Source organism: Pinus tabuliformis, chromosome 8, assembly GCF_031772625.1.
Source record: "Pinus tabuliformis cultivar Carrire ecotype Pingquan chromosome 8, CPIR1, whole genome shotgun sequence".
Taxonomy (NCBI): Eukaryota; Viridiplantae; Streptophyta; class Pinopsida; order Pinales; family Pinaceae; genus Pinus; species Pinus tabuliformis.
This window is the reverse complement of record NC_142294.1, coordinates 467,508,195-467,526,598: the sequence shown is the minus strand read 5'-3', so window position 1 is coordinate 467,526,598 and position 18,404 is coordinate 467,508,195. Positions and strand designations below refer to the sequence as shown.

The following is an 18,404-nucleotide window of genomic DNA, read 5'->3' as shown; positions in this document are numbered from 1 at the left end:
GCCTGTAATAGCCCTCTGAGTCCTTTTTCTAACTCCGCAAGTTTGATCGCAATTGGATTCCTGAAGAAAGATTTATTCCCAATCTCCCGCGATGACCTAATTATAGACTGGTTCAGTAGAGCGAACTTGTACGAAGTGCCACATGTCACTGTTTCAACCTTAGGACCTGAAACTGATACACAGAAAACTACAGTCTGTCCTCTTTTTGCAACTACTTACGAAATTTCAATTTGATGCTCAGAGAGAAAGTTATGACGATTTTCCCAAGGTCACCTGTTTAGGATGTAATTCGGGAGCTCGCAAAAACCCTAAATGTCTCAGATTATATCTTCGAAAATATAGAGAGAAAAGATCTGAAATTCGAACCCAAGCTTCACCACGATTTCGATTCAAATGGGTATTAATTTCAGAGTCTGAACCTTCGTAGAACAAATATTATAGCGAAAATTCCACGATGACCTGTTTGAGATGAAATTATGGAGCTTACAAAAACCCTAACTTCCTCAGATCATATCTCCGAAAATATAGTGAGACAAGATCTCAAATTTGGATGCGAGAATTAGACTGATTTCGTCTCAAATGGTTTTTTTTTAGCTTCCGAAACTTCGTAGCAAAAAAGTTATAGCGAAAATTCCACGATGACCTGTTTGGAGCAACAAAACCCTAGAATCCGCAGCTTTGATACCAAATGTTATGAAACCAGCTCACAAAAAGATAGAAAAGAAAGATAAATGCCTTAGAATTCAGCCTCTTCGAGGGGGCAACCTCCTTTACATTACACAAATGAACAATTCTTGGATGATACAAATGACAAGACCTCCTTTCTATATATAGGAGTCTAAGGGGTCATAATATAATCAGAGCCGACATAACAATAATAATGTAAGGGCACAATAATAACAATAGTGGGCTTCTATGGGGCACAATAATAACAATATGGGACTACATGGGCACAACAATATAATAAGGGGGCTGTACTAATAACAATAAGGGGTTACACTAGTAGTATAGGGACCTAACAAGGGGATAGGTTGACCAGGACAAAATGTTGACCAAAATTGACTATTTTGAAGGCTTAACTAGTGTTAACTAACTTGGAATTTTTACAGAGATTGATAAGTGTTTATACTTGGATTTTGGCACAAATTTCTAGAATATTCTTGGAATTGTAAATATTGTCGAAGAACACATTTCTCCTGGAAGAAAAGTTATTGGGTTTTCTCCCAAGTTTGGCTTTCCTAGGGAAAGGTTTGTTGTCTCTATTGTGCTTGGTTGTCTCTTTATGATCTTACTGTTTTTGCTACACTATTGTTGGTATTTTTCATGCATAATTGCTCAATGATATAAGTGATATAAGATAATTTGGTTGAAGACCATTATGAAGTAATTATCAAATCAAAAAATCAATTTCTACTATGCATTCCTTGTAGAAAATTCAACAAGAAGGAGTGCAATTTTTCCTTTAACACTCTTGTAGAGGAAGGAAAGGAGGGGGCATTATCACCTTCCTCCTCTTTATCCATTTTCACAAATGAATCTTCTTTTTTATAACTTGAGCCTTAACTTGTGAAGATTTCGAAGTAACCTTTACAAGAATCACATCTACTTTTGGAGGACCTATGTTCTCTAATTGCACTGGAACAAATGATGATCTGTCACAATTGAGATCCTAAACCTCTTCTACTTCATAATTGGGATATTGAACTTCATCTATATCTTGAAGTGAATGTAGAGCTCCAATTATGTTATTTGAAAGAGGAGGTTGACAAGATTCAGGCTTGGAGGAAAGTGGAGGCCTATTAGTAGACTGAGACCCCCTTGACCCTCATTATTTTTCTTTCTAAAGACTTGTTTGAAATCATGCTCATCGATGTTATGAGAAGTTGGGACCAACTTAGAAGATGAAGGATCTTTGATGTAACACAACTTTTTGCAAAGCACTAATACTCATAACAAATGTTACATTTGAAGGGAGCTTGCTCATAATCAAGAGATTGAAGGTGACTTCAACCCTCAATTTTGAGCATAATTTCTTTGGACAATCATTTATCAAAATCAATTTCCACACAAGTTCTTAGCACAAGAGGGAATATCACCTTTAGGTTATGCACGAGTTATATATTGGCCTAATTGATTTCCAATTGCATTGAAAGTATCATCACCCATAAGAAAATGGGGAGGAGAGGAAGTCTAACCCAAACATAGACATAAAAAATTTCCATGTCCATATTGAAGTCAAGGGTCAAGTGAATTAGGAATAATCTCTTGGAACCCATGAAGTAAGGGCTAGATCTAAAGATATAGTCCCTAGCTTCTTTGTTATAAAAAATAAAAATATAAAACCTTTGCCACAATAAAACATGGCGATATGATCTAAAACCCCCCAACTCTTAGTAGTCTATTTAGAAACAAAGTTTGGATTGGGCCAAAGCCCAATAGACTTGCTTATTAATCCTTTCTCCTTCAAAACATTAATGCTTTTATTTGCTAGAGTGGACGATAAATTCACTTGGGGTACGACGTCTGCCTTTTTGGCATACCTGCAATTTTTAGAGACGAGCTTGCCTTCAAAAGTAGATCTAGAGAGGCAATCTACATTAGAGGAGGGAGGAACACCCATTATGAAACCAACGTTCAAAAGAGACATATTGCTTGTAAGCAAAGAGGCCCCTTGTATAACAAAAAACGACCTTCAAGGGGGATGAGTCACACATAGGGAAAGACACCCTTCACAATGAAGAAAGTGCAAAGGGACAATAGAAGACCCCCAATTTAAGAAGACTTCACATTAACAGTGATGGAACTACAAAAAAACTAGATCATCGTAGAGACGAGGTAGTAAGGATATGTAGTATATGGCTTCTCAAATAAGAATGATGCAGTGACAACTGGGGAAACCCTAGTCATGGCAAGAGCTTAGCCTCTGCCTCTATCCCAAACCCACCCTCTCTTAGACTTCACCTAACACACTTATTACACTTTAAAAATTTTTAACCTCTAATAATGAAGATTTACTTCTTTTATTTTCAAAATGTCTATGTTTCTCACATATAGTGGAATAATCATTAAAGTAGAAGTCATTATAAAGACCTTCTACCCATTATGAAGTCTACCAATCATGAAGTCACTCTCAAAGTAGGATGTCATCTTCAAGACCTCTCACCATAAGGCATCATTGAAGTAATGGTCATCCTTTATAGAATCATTATTCAAATAAATATATGAATAATGAAATGTTGATATTTTTATTTTCATTTTTATTTTCAAATATTTATTTATTTTTAAATCAAAATGAATTGGTAATTGTTAAAATGATTTAAGTGAAATGTAGATTCAAATCCGATGAAGATCAATTGGTTTTTGTGGGTTTAGTCTCTATTAAATTTTAGGAAATCCAAAATGAAAACTAATTGAGAGTTACCGCATTCTATAAATACTCAAAGATGTGACAAAATGTAGAGAACATCTTACAACCCTAAAACACTAATGCAAATGACATAGAAAATCTCTTTGAGCTTCTACAATTGGTTTTTGTGGGTTTAGTCTCTATTATATTTTAGGAAAAATCCAAAATGAAAACTAATTGAGAGTTACCGCATTCTATAAATACTCAAAGATGTGACAAAATCTAGAGAACATCTTACAACCCTAAAACACTAATGCAAACCACATAGAAAATCTTTTTGAGCTTCTACAATTCATGGTGTGTAAGAATGTCCGTTCATCATCAAAGTTGAAATTTTACTCATATCGACCAAAATAATTTTTTTAAAAAATCTAAAAATAAAAAAAATTAAATAACTATGCAAAATATTTAAATAATATTAACTCATAATTTTTTTTTACACCTGATCAAATTAAACCTCTCAATTTATATTAAATCCTATTTAAAATAGATCTATACTGATTAAAAATTTACAAATGACAGCACTTACAGTTACCTCTCTACCATATGGTCAAACCCTAAAACCAAACTCTCAAATTTACCCCGACCTAACAAAGACCACTTTAAGAAGTGGAATTCGAAGCGTGCCTTTTACACGTAGAGATAATTCCCTTAATTAAATTGTACACGTGGCCATTATCTACCCACCGATCATTCTTTAAATGCCCTCTTCGTTCTAACATTTTGCTTACGGGATATACGCGGGTCAGCTGTATCCATTCATTTGATCTCTGTTTCTGTGTATATAACCCTCGGCGATGTCGACACAGGGTCAGGTCATCACATGCAAAGGTAAGCACAAACCCTAGTGTCTAAGTTTGCAGCGCATTTTAGTTTAAAGTTACCACTATTGGACTGGATCCCCATATCTCTGCGATAATCCTATATTCTGTTATCTTTTACGCTGGAATTGTTTTCCATAATATCTCTGTGGATCGAGCTTGGTTTCGTCAAATGTAGTGCCGGGCGTTTCTATATTTATGAGAAATTTATTTATTCTGCTGCATTTTGTTGAAGTCAAGTATATTTTAGGAATCGGTTACTGTTCTCTGAAAATAGAAGTAGCCGCTTGTCCAAAGCTTCCATGCATTTTCGTCGAAATTTATTTCTGCTAACTGACGTTCTAATATTCTCATAAAATCAGAGCCGGCCGCTGTTGACAGTTTGTAATATGTATGCATTTCACGTCATTTGGTTTGTGGAGCTGAAATTTGCTTTTATTACAACCCTCTCTGTAGCCTATGCTAGTTTTCTTCAAATTAATAAAGCTAGCTACTGTGAAAAATCAAAATGTTCTTATATGCAGGCATTTAATACAGTTAAATTTAACGTGACCGGCTTAGGATCTCAATGCATATTTTGGGAAATTCTCCTCTTTTATCATGGGATGAACCACCGATATTTACATTGGGAGAAGCTTCGTACACCCTCCTGCCTAGGTGGAAGTTATCACTCGTGCCACGTTTATAAACTCAATCTAAGAAAGTTATTCAAGTCCTTAATCTTAAAAGAAGTTCACTATAAATTACTGCATTATATAAGATTACTGCATTATATAAGAATTGACGTATATACATTTTAATAATTACCGCATTATATATCCATTTTAATAATGAATCTTTGAATCTTTTATACATTCAGAATTTGAATCTATGATAGTAGCTGGTAACCTTGAGGGGCTTTGTCAGATTTGAACCGGTGACTTGTTGCTAGCCCTGCCTTGGGTGGATGGTTTGACTGATTGAGCTAATCGTTGGAAATGCATATATATGCTGGTTGCATACAGGTCATTTAAAACAAAAGCTACTAGGGTAGCCACCACAAACACAAGTTAAATAGTCATGTTTTCCATTAAAAATAAAGGCGTTAACGAAATGGATGTAGGTCCTTCCTACAATATAATCCATCACCTTCCAGGTTAAAAATAGAGGCAATGACAGTCCAACGTTTAAGAGTGCCGAGCACAAGCACATATAAAAAAATATCATGTTCCAATTGTTATGAGAACTGTTACCTCCCCAACTTGCACTTAATGATAAAATCCCTAGTTCACAAGGTGCAATCAGAGGGTGAACTACCAGGACAGTCTCTATTGTCACCTAAACAACGTATCCTCTCACTTTTGGTTGGCTCCCCTCCAACTCAAGGGGGTATACATAGCAAATAGGATTACTAAAGCGTTAGCAATTAAGCTCAATGGTTTTGTAAAGAAAGATCTATATCAAACCAATGTTTTTGTAGAACGGTAAAAGAACGATTGAGTGATTCAAAAGAGTATTCCCAATTGAACAAAGGCAAATGGAGTTAGGAGGTTATTCCAAGATGACAAGCTCAACAAAGGGTTAAGATTATAAGGGCTATAATATGGATGTGACAAGAAGAACTTAACATTGTTGAAAATGATCGTAAGGGAATACTACGAGAGCTTTAAAGTGCCACAAATTTTTTTCTTTTTGGCAATGACATGCATCTTACCATGGAGTATTAACCTAGCAGCTACTCATGTAGATGGAAGATGCAAGAGAATAATCCATATACAAACAACTAAAAGTTCAAAGTGGGGAGAAATTCTTTACACAAAACCCTTCTAGTATGATAATTGTATCCTTCACCGATGGACAATCAATAGCAATTACTAGCAACTCTACAATAATATGCAACAATAGGAAACATTAGAACAATACCTACACCTTCATAGGAAAGAAACTCTTACACATCACATATGCTCCAAGAAAGATATATCTATTAAGCTTCATTGTCATCTACAAAAAATAAAAATATCTAATGTAAACCCCAGATCTAGGCAATGGAGGAATAAAGAAGTAATATCCATCACATAACATAGTCAACAATACGTTAAGAAGTGGTGGTCAAGCCACGTGTGCAATCTCCAACAAGAATCTCTATAAAAGATACGATGGCTCCATCAAAGAGGGCATAAAACGTGGCATACTCCAATGTTTTCCATATAATCCTCCAAGAGAAGTTATCAATCAATAGATCCTTAAATTGCAAACAACAACCTCCAAATGGCATGCGATACTCGAAATGGTCTCTTGTGGGAGTTTTGAGAACAATGTAACTTGATCAATTTTTCTTGGAATTTATGTTATGACTACAATTTGGAAATCTCATAGCCTGGCATTTGATGTTATTGCGTTGGTGGAATTTTGGATACTAGAGCAAAAGATAAATGCTCATGACGCTAGGACATTCTCAAAATATGCTATGAAACCCTTGATCTAGGGTTTGAAACCTCCTATATCTCCTCCAATGTGAAATATCCTCATAAATGGCATGCAAAAAAGTGCAATGATCAAGGAAAGCTCTCATAAAGTGGCACACATGGCATCATGGTTGAGACATCCCATCAACAAGCAATGAATGGCTTCTCCAAAAGATGGATGTCTTCCTACAATCATGAATAAGCGTGGATGAAAGCCCCATCAAGGTGGGACGCCCTTTGATATGAGTACAATAAACCTTTTTCAAGATGGATGTCTTCTCAAAATAGGGCATGGAACCATGAGTAACATCTTCAAGAGACATGTGTCATCTCCAAGGTGGATGTCCTCAACCACAATACAATTATTTATGTTATAAGGCTACAAGAAAGGTGGATGTCCTCCTCCTCCTCAAGGGTTTGATTCAAGTCAAAACCCTAGATATAGCAAGCATGGGATCTCTAAGTGAAATGTCCCATCAAATAGGCATGGAAGAGTGTGCAAGGAGGCCTCAAATGGTGGACACCCTCCTTAAGTCAAGTGCCATGCAAGTGGATCCATGAAACAAGGTGTCAAGTACATGAAGAACAAATTGGAAGGTCAACTAAGTCCATGAAGAAGGGGGGCAGACCCTTATCAACAAATAAAATAGGATTATGCCTCGACATATGGGCCATAAATCACCAAGGCAGGGAATGCTACACTAATATACTCTCAAGAATATGCAAAGTGTTAGATCCAAGCTAAGTCACTTGACACGGGGATTCGGGATTCGTAGGATACGTGGATTCGAGTGTCGTTTTCGGACATGTTGACCCCCTGGAACAGGACACGTAGGATTCGTTATATATATATATTAAAAATTAGATATTTCTTACACAAATTTTCATTAATGATACAAATTCATTGATTTCAAACATAGATCTTCATCTAGATGTTAGTTTTACTATTTACAAAGTAAGTTAGTAACATTATAGCATGCATAGTACATACAAAATTCAAATATTTGCATAAACCCTCACAAACCTCATAAACCCTCATAAACCCTCCCAAACCTCATAAACCTTCATAAACCCTCGTAAACCCTCACAAACCTCATAAACCCTCACTCATAAACCCTCACAAACCTCATAAATCCTCACAAACCTCATAAACCTCATAAACCCTCACTCATAAACCCTCACAAACCTCATAAATCCTCACAAACCTCATAAACCCTCACTCATAAACCCTCATAAACCTCATAAACCCTCATAAACCTCATAAACCCTCACAAACCTCATAAACCCTCCCTCATAAACCTCATAAACCCTCACTTTTTTGGGATTTGAATCCCAAAATTGGGACACGAAGTGTCCTAATGGGACACGACCGGGATTCGATGGTGTCCTGTTAGGACACGTGGTGTTCCATTTTAGGATTCGAATTCCCATCGAATCGTGTCGGATTCGTGGGATTCAGACACGTGGCCTGTTTTGGATGAATCCGGTTTCATAGGACCCAAGCCAACCATTACCATTGAACTCATCATGAAAGGGGCACAACCTCATCAAGGATGTATGAAGTGCTTATATATGTTAGTTAAAGGAAGAGGTCACTCCACATAGGGCCATGATCCATTTCATAAGCAATCTATGTTTGAAAACATCCATAAGAGCTAGGGTGCTAGAGAAATGGGTCTCTAGCCGTGCTCATACCCACCCATCAAAGTAACAAACCATATGCAAAAGACGGGGGGTGTATGCCAAGCGCTCTATGCCGTGATGAAGGCATTCAAATGAAAATGCCAATACAATGTTGTCTTAGTCCAAATGTGCTAGCATGTTCTTCCTATAGAGTCACATATTAACATGTACCATCAACTATCCAATGATCATAGGGGCTCCATAACCGATTTTACTAGAATGAAAGGAAATCAATCAGCAACACAACCAAAGTATCAACATCATCAAGATATCCATAACTACATCACATAACCTCATAACCTAGGCCAAGTAGATAAATTTTGAAATCTCCATGAGATGGGGGGTGAATTCTGAAATGTGCTCATGAAGACGGCTAAGGACACCAAAAGAGGGGGGTGTATGCCAAGCACTCATTGCCGTGATGAAGGCATTCAAATGAAAATGCCAATACAATGTTGTCTTAGTCGAATTGTGCTAGTGTGTTTCTTCCCACAGAGTCACATATTAACATGTCCCATCAACTATCCAATGATCATAGGGGCTCCATAAACAAGTCTACTAGCACGAAAGGAAAGCAATCACCAACACAACCAAAGTATCAACATCTTCAAGATATTTATAACTACATCACCAATAACCTCATTGAGTGAAATCACAATCCTTGGGCCAGGTAGATAAATTTTAAAGTCTCCATGAGATGGGGGGCAAAATCTGAAATGTGTTCATGAAGATGGCTAAGGACACCAAAATCATGCGAAGAAGGGTATAGACCATCATAAGACTTCTTTATCCAAGCTTGGGTGGGACTAATGTAAACATCATTATGGTTGAAAATATCAGAAAACAATCCCTCATCATCCCCTATAACTTCATCAGCACTCTCAAGTAACAACGGCTCAGGGGGCTCTACAAACTTGCTCAAAAGAACATGGCTATCGTTCAAATAAAATGTATATGGAAAATATGAAACAACGTTCCAGCCTTAGAAAAAAATTTTAGTTGCAAATCCAGGGCTTGAAACCCTCTTTTTGATGGTTGAAATTTTATGCAATACAACTCAACTCAGAAATGTTTATTTCTCGATACAATTTCCAACATCAAAAACACATTTTCCAGCTTAAATTACATGCAAAAGATAAAATGAACTTGAAGAAAAAGTTGGCTGGAAATTTCTGCAATTCAAACCCTCATGTATGATATAATTTCACACAAACCTATCATGATAATTAACTGAAAAACCATGCACAATTTCACCAATACACAAGGAAGAATTGACTGTTTTTTTTTTGGGAAATTTAGCACCAAAAATCTGCTCCATATATGTTCAGAAAAATTTGCATTAAACCTCATGTGACATGGCTAAAAATGCTGAAACAAATCTTCTCTAGAAGTGAGTACACGGTAAATAAATTTGCATAAATATGCTCTACATGACACCCAAAATCTGCATTATGAATAGGAGCATATGGCTGGAAAAGATCATGCAAATTTTTCTGAATGCAATTCCACTATGTTAGGTTGCCTGAAAAGTTCAAAATCTGCAATTTCTTCATTGGACACATCATTACAAGTATCATAGATAGGGTCTCCATAATTTTTCAAACAATCCATATGCTTGCTAGGATTAAAAATCTGAAAAGTACTGTCTATAATACCTACTATGATAAAAAATCGGAAAACTTGAAAAGTGTAGTGACTATAACTTCATGCCTTAAGTTGCCCTTCTCTTCATCAAATGGAGAGGTAAATACATTTCCCAATTTATCATCATTCAAGGATTTGTCTACTAGATTATACCTCCCAAATCAACCATAAATAAATCATCAAACTTAGATTCTTGAGAGAGAAAGGCTATAGCTTACCAAACCTTTTTCTTCATGTGGAGGGTAAATGGATGCTTGAATGGTCTCATCATCTTCATCGAAACGTTCTTATAAATCTGAAATGTTATGCAAACTTGGCTCATGGGAGGAAGAATAAGAGGGATGGTCATCCTCATGTAACTCATCTTCAAGCTTTGATGGAGAAGGCTTATCATATTTTGCTTTGATATAATCACACAAGGAAACATAGGCATTGCTTCTCCTTTCTATTTTAACAAGATCACTTGAAGTGTTCTCATCTATGTTACCCAATTAACAAGCTTTTCTTCTATTTGTGGCTGAATATCAACAAGAACATGTGCATCTTTAATTTCCTCATAACCATAGATCCAATATTTCTGAAATTGCTTAATCAAATATGTAAATGACTTTATCTCTTTAGAGTTGAAATTGCAATATCATTCCCATGCACTTTCTCATTTAATGAATATGTTAACGATTCCATGAAGACTTCTTCATGAACAAGGTTGAAATCTATAACAAACTCTATGAAGGATGCAAGATGGCTTGAAGCCATCCAGGATTTCTTCAAAACTCAAATCTCATATTGAAGCTCACATGGATGTCTTGAAATGCATGAGAAATCCACGGGCTCAAAAGTTTTTTAAAAAATTGCTCATGCGCACTGTCATAGCTTTTTCCATGCAAACCATTCTCTTGTTCCATCCCTTTTAGTCTAGATGTTCAAATATAAGAGACTAAATTTGGGAAATGTATTGATACATCATACCATACCAAAATGTGGAGTTGCCATGGTGAAGCTGTAAAGTGCCATGAAGGTGTTGCATATGCTCACCTCTACACACAAAGAGCCTTCAAAAATCTGCAAGAAACAAGGGCTTCGTCCCTTCTTGGACTCACCATGTGAGAAAGAGATATTAAAAAATAACACGTGCTGCATGTCATGAAACATAGTCTCAAATTTTCTAGGAAAATGGACCTTATCCCTTGTAATGATGCCAAAATGTTACCTCCCCAACTTGCACTTAATGATAGAGGCCGTAATCCACAAGGTACAACACAAGGGGAATTACCACGATGGTCACCACTATAACCCAAGCAACCTATCATTTTACTTTTGGTTCTTCTTCTCAAACTCAAGGGGGGTGTCCCTAGCAATCAATATTACTAAAGTTATAGGAACGAAGCTCAAAGGTCTTGTGAATAAATAGCTTTGGCAAAACAATGCCTTTGTAGTTTAATGGTAAACAAATGGTGGATGGATTCAAGAGATTATTTTTGGGATTTAAGGGAAAGATGCTTTAAGATATAATATTTGTTTTTGTAATTCATTTTGCAAATAGAAAGACAACTCATCTTGCAAGCAGAAAGGAGGGTTTGGAGAGCAAAAGAGGAGATTGGTTGTGTTTGAGCCTAGGAGGAGGAAGATACAACTAGTTTTGCTTGAGCCTAGGAGGAGGAAGACACAATTTTCTTTTAGCATCACCATGTTTTTTGGAGTGGGGATTGATTTCCATCCACCATATATACGATTGTAGGTGCAACCCCCAATTTCCACTAATTTTTTTGTTGGTTATTTTTAGATTTTTCGCGGTGTTTCTTTTACTCGTTAGTTTTCCTTCATCTTGTTAGGGAGAGAATGTGGTTTGTTTGCCATCATCAATTTATTGCGGAGTGGGAGGGTTTCCCAGTTTCTCGCAGTTGGTAGGTATTTGTAGTTATGTTCACCTCTTATTTTTATTTTATTTTTAATTGGTTTTTACATAATTTCGATAGGTTTTCTATGTTTATTTCTCTTTTTCCTTAAATTTCTATTGGACTGTAGGAAATATGCCTTTTATGTATCATTTTGCTTTGTATTTTTTTATACAAGTTTTTTTCATTTTGATTATGAAAATGTTGATTTTATTTATTCTATTTTCAATTTTTTTGTGCCCTAGGTTTAATCATTAATTAAAGACTACAATGTTGAGAAATTTGAACCCTATGTGGGAATATGGTGAACTTAAAGGGAGGTTCAACAGACAAGCTTTGAATTGCAAGTTGTGTGGGAAGCATATGGCAGGGGGAATCTCCTTGTTGGACCTCCACCATGCACAAATCCGGGGCATGATGTAGAATTTTGCCCGTAAGCAAGTCTTGAAATCATTCATATGGCCACCAAAGCATTGGAATATAAGGATGTAGCCAAAGAGAATAGGGAAGCTATCAAAATTCAAGTTGCAAGGGGAGTGGTTCTTCAACATTACCTTCCATAGTGGTTGGCCCCTCGTCGTCCTCATCTTTTTTGTTCCTAAAACCACTATTGGTATACAAACTTCGATTAAAGTGGTGCTTAAAAGAAAGGAGAAGGAAGAAGCTGACAAGCTGGAGGGTAGGTGGTTTCCTTTCAACATTGCCAAGAACAATCCATTCTACCAACCTATTTTTGATGCTATTGCTATTGGTGGCCTAGGGTACAAAAGCTCTTCTTATGATGAGTTGAGAGGGCCTGTTCTTTAAAATGTGAACGTTGATTGCATTATTAGATTGGAGGGGTTTAAGGCATCATGAGAACACACTGGATGATTTGTGATGTAAGATGGCTGGACTAATCAGAAGGGTAGAACCCATCTTAACTTGTTATTTTCCCAAGGAGACAATGTTCATTAAATTTGTTGATGCATCTACACATTAAAGATGCACAATTATTATGTGAGTTGTTGGACTTGTTCATTCAGGAGGTAGGTCCGCAAAATGTTGTCCAAGTAATAGCAGACAATGCTGCAATTTATGACGTTGGTGGCAAGTTACTGATGGAGAGGCATCCTACCTTATTTTGGACACTTTGAGCTGCACATTGTTTTGATTTGATGTAACATGATATAGAGAAAATTCCTTATATCAAGCATATTGTTGAATCATTCAAGAGCATAATAAAATTCATATATAATCATGTATTTGTGCTTAGCTTGATGACAAGGTTCATCGATAAGAAGGACTTGGTGCATCCTGCCATTACACGGTTTGCCACTAGCTTCATATCTCTTCAGTCTCTCTTGACTTCTATGTGGGATGAGAAGAGAATGTTCCTTTTATAGGAGTGGTGTGTTTTATGTTATAGTCATAAATTGAAGAGGGGGCATATGTAGGCTAGTTTCTTATCATGAGAGTTTTTGGGTGGAAGTGGAGGAGGTGTGTGCCGTTATTGGACCCTTGGTAAATGTTTTTTGGTTGTTTGAAGGAGACAAGCCTGCAATGGGCTACTTGTATGAGGCTATGCATAGGGCCAAAGAAGCCATCCATACCTATTATGAGGATAAGGGAGATGATGAGTTTGAGAAACAATTGTTGATATGGAGAGTGATTGGCGAGCAATGGAACAATACACTCCATTGCCACATTCATGTTGCAAGGATCTATCTCAACCTCACATTCTTTACACTCGTGGTTTTAGATTCAATGTTGAGGCGATGGATGGATTCCTCACTTTTGTTCAGAGGATGGTGTCATCTCCACAAGAACGCGCAAAGATTTTTAAAGAAATGGAAATATATAAGATGGCAAGTGGAACTTGTGGCTTTGACATGGCTATCTAGGATAAGAAGAACAAAATGCTAGATAAGCTTTTGTTTCAAATTTCATTGTCTCTTCATACTTGATCTCATTTTTCATGTTTCAAGTTTCAAATTTCAATGTTTTTTCATATGTTTCTCTTATTTGTTATAGATGCTTAGTGGACAAGCTATGGTGCAAGAGTACCCATTCTCCAAAAGCTTGCCATTCGGGTGTTTAGCCAAACATGTAGCTCCTTTGGATGTGAGTGCAACTAGAGTGTTTATGAAAAAATATACACCAAGAATTTTAAATTAAAATTTGAATTCATTTAAATTATAATTTATTATTTTATGCCCCACTACTTTCTAATTATATTATAATTATTACTTTATAATTTATGACCCTCATATAGGATGGATCCCTAGTGCCTTAATAACATGTTTTGCTTCTACTATAATTTTTGATTGTGGTTGAGGCAACTTCAGAGAACACTTGACATGGGTGCCTTCTCATTTGATGGAACTGACATCATTGCTGCATGGAGGGTTGAGACCAAGAGGCTTGTCATGGAATTAGTCACTAATTAGTTAGAGGATGAGGCATTAGAGGAGGTAGCAAGGGGGAGAGGGCTAGAGGAGGAGAAAGTGTGTTGAATTTTTCTTGTAGCTCATATTTGGTCTATGTCTAAACTAGAGCATAGACACATTGAAGATACACAACATTAACATGTTGTCGCACAAAGTGTCCAGGCACCTCGACAACGCTCAGAGTAAGGGTTGTCACTCTAATCCTTACTCGCTCCTTTTAGACTCTCTCCTAGACAAGTCAAGGGGGGTAGTCCCTAGGGGTAAATGAATGAAGGAAACCTGTGGAACACAGGCTCTAGGAGACTTAAGGACGAATAGCTTAATGAAAATGAGACGAGTTCTGATTAACTGAGATGAATAAGACACAACCACAAGATAGAAATGATTTTTAGACTAGTGCCTTAGATGTTCAATTAACCACAGGCCTACTTGAAGAAACACAATAAGCTATTTAGAAGAAACAACGATCTTAACATGCAAAATAGTATAACAATTAAATTCCGAAAGATCTAAATACCATGAAGAACCATGAAATTCAAATGCTAAGCAATTCACAATCCTAGAATTTAAATGATTTTTCTTTAATGACCCAGAAAATTTATCGTTCTCTTATAATCAATCTTCAGAGGCGATTTAAAAGATTATTAAGCGTGTTTGACTATAGAGAAATGAAAATATCAATACCACACAATTTTCCTTTTAAATTTTACCTTTAACACAAAAAAGACACCAAGAAGGTACTTTAGATTAACAATTCAACTATTCCTTAAGCAATTTTTAATGTGCTAAGCTTATGAAGCAAATTCAATGTGGTAAATGAAGAAATTAAATTTTTAATGTGACAAAAGTAAAAAAATCAAAAGGGTTAATAAATCAAACTTTTAATGGGCCATAGGCCACATAAAAAATTATTATTTTTTAAATGTGAAAGCACAAAATCTTTTGATTTCAATGTCACATAAAAATGATTTTTTATTATTATTAGTTTTTATTGTATCTCAAGCAAAATCCAAATTTCAAGAAACAAACCTCAAGAAACCCATTTGTAACAGACTCTCACAAACTACCCATTTCTGCAACACAAGTATAATCCAATAGATCAAGCAATTTGTAATAAAATAATCTAACCAAATAGTTAGGATTATTCCCAAATTACTTTTACATAGACTCGATCTAGAACACCAGGACTTGCCTAAGGTCCTAGCGACAAATTCCATTCCAGCTTTGGGGTAAGATTGGAGGGAAAAACTCTGCCGATCATCCGAAAATGAATCGGTGAGACGAAAAACCTCCTAGAATGGAGATCGTCACTAGAAAGGCAGGTTTACCTAGGTCATTACATACATGACACGGGTTTGCTGAGATTATTTACATTATACACATGCATAATGTGTTTACATAACATCTTGGAAGTCAGGTTGATGATGATAGCTGGATGACACAGACACATCGATCAGGCGCTATCCCTTTTGTGAAAAAAGGGGGTGTACAGCTATGGGTCGTTGACACGTAGTGGTCAACATCTGACTCTACTTGGGGACACGTTGTTGCATTGAAGGAATGTGAGAATCCAGAATCTGCATCCAAGCAACACACACAATTACATAAGTAGCGTCCATCCAAATATCATCATATAACATTAAGCACATGAAATAAAAGCTCATCAATAATTTTATTAACATGAAAAGTAAATCTAATCCTAAAACATAAATGAAATGCTGAAATGACAAAGTGTAGGGTTAGAAATACAATACAAAGGATGCCCCATGGCATCAAATGTGTTCAATATAGTGCATACTGAGCATTTGCCTGCTTTCTGGCAAATCTGTGGGTTGTTTTTCGGATGTGCCTTGCCCGATCCTGCATATTGTAGGACTTTGTCTTATCCGAAAATCGAGCTGCTCTCGGCCATCAGATCCATCAAATTGATTCCTTTTGCTTTTTTGTTTTTTGCTCTTTTTTGGGTAGGCTGTGATGCCAACAATGAGATCACCATAGATTTCCTGTCTTGATATTGAAGATGTTTGGACGAAAGATTTGAAAAATCTGAAGTATGCCCAATCTTATTCTGAATATACTTTGTTAATGGTGATACATAAGCTCGGTCATCCTTAACCAAAGTCGACTTGTCCTTAATGGGAAAGGTAACCTCCTTGTGATGAGATGGGAAATGCTTTGGCGGACCAGGAGATTTGTGAGTCGTGACAAACTCTTTGTGCTTTGGTCTGACTTGAAATCTCAGAACTTGTGCGTTTTTCATCATTTGCAACTTATCCTAAAGTGTGGTCTTTTCGATTTTGATGGCATCAATCTAGTTAGAGTGTTCAACCTTCATAGCATTGATTTCCTTGGCATGGCTTTCCTCCATGGCTAACAATCTGTTCTAAAGAGAAATCTGAGCAGCTTCCATGTAGCTTCCATGTACTTCATCATTGTATTATGATTTACTTGAATAATACTCATTTCTTTCTCATGATGACTCTGCATGTCAGTCCTCATAGCGTCCATATTCTGAACACACTTTTCTACTACGGTGGCTTTGTGATTGGAGTGTTTAATTTTCATGATTTCCATCTCCTCATCACATTTTTCCAACTGGGTGTACAAAGTTCTCATATCCTTGGTGTAATCAACTATCATTTTTTCTTGATTAAGCTCCATATTTTTTACCAGTTGAGTTTGATTGAATTGCATGTCTTTAACCAACTGCTTTAGTTCTTTTATAAGATGCTTATCATTTTCCCTTTCATTGTTGACACTGATTTGACAACTTGTTCCTGCTTTTCCACTATCATGGATTCGTCTTGCAACGATACAAGTGGATTCATCACGAGAAGATTCACAATACCTATAATATGGCACATTTTGATACGGAGAATTGTCTTGAAATCTTTCGTTGATAGTTGGGATTCTTTACAAGATCACTTTCATCCTTTTGCATAGTACTAGGAGCACAATGCGAGCCACCTTGATCTCCATATCTATCTTTAAAAGCATCGATGATGTCTTGTAAAGAAGTGAAAGAATCCTCGGGACAATTATGAAACCAATTCACAAAGCATCACCCGCTAAAGAAAAGGCAAATAGATGCATCTTGACATTTTCATGTTTATATTGTGAAGAAAGACAATATCTGATTATTATATGAGTAACCTTGGAGAGATGCTTTCTAGTAGTGGCTGAATCACCACTCGAGAACAAAGGCAATTTATGAATGGCCTCTTCCGGCATATCATGAAGAATGTTAGTAAAATGACACAGGGCAAACAAATCATCCATGATGACTTGCTTAAAGGGATAAGGAGGGACCAAATGGATGCTAGAGAGAGACTCTTGCTTAAGAAAATGAAGAGATCCCCAAGAAGTGAGCTTTTAGCAAAAATTCTTGTAAGAAATGAAAAAAGTGGAGTCGCCACTGGAGCATGAATCTAGCTTTTAAGATCCAAAAAGAAAAAATTGAAAGGTTAGTCAAGAAGAAGCATATGGATATTAGGGAAGGTTTCTTGTATGGGAGATAATGGATGAATAAGTGGAGTCGCCACCCAAACAGGAAACCAACCGAACTGTCCAGGTGCTAAAAGAGAATATGAAAGGATTAATGAGATGACGAAAGATAAGGCGATGAAAAGATGAAGAGATCAAATGGTGCCAGGAAATGTTATACCGCTTGACTGGCTAATGAATGGCGGAAAAAATAAGATGATTAGAAAAATGTCGTGAGGATCAAGGACAGAAAGCGCCAAAAAATGTTGGCATTGTTGGTGAAAATGGAAGAGGAAAGATGAATGAAGATAAAATGTCGTTGAAGCGCCGAGAATAAAATGTCCCCGGCAACGACGCCAAAAAATGTTGTCGCACAAAGTGTTCAGGCACCACGACAACGCTCAAAGTAAGGGCTGTCACTCTAATCCTTACTCACTTCGTTTAGACTCTCTCCTAGACGAGTCAAGAGGGGTAGTCCGTAGGGGTAAATGAATGAAGGAAACTTGTGGAACACAGGCTCTAGGAGACTTAAGGCTGAATAACTTAATGAAAATGAGACGAGTTTTGATTAATTGAGATGAATAAGACACAACCACAAG

At 36.5% G+C, this 18,404-nt stretch overlaps 1 protein-coding gene across 1 annotated transcript in view; it reads left to right on the top strand.

The window, feature by feature from the left end:
- The first annotated feature begins 4,079 nt into the window (after positions 1-4,079).
- LOC149236080 (alcohol dehydrogenase class-3) overlaps positions 4,080-18,404 on the top strand; it is a 55,834-nt gene continuing 41,509 nt past the window's right edge. The window contains exon 1 of the mRNA XM_089372309.1: positions 4,080-4,237. Within this exon, the coding sequence (XP_089228435.1) occupies positions 4,204-4,237 (34 nt within the window). The 5' untranslated portion in view covers positions 4,080-4,203. The remainder of the gene's footprint in view (positions 4,238-18,404) is intronic.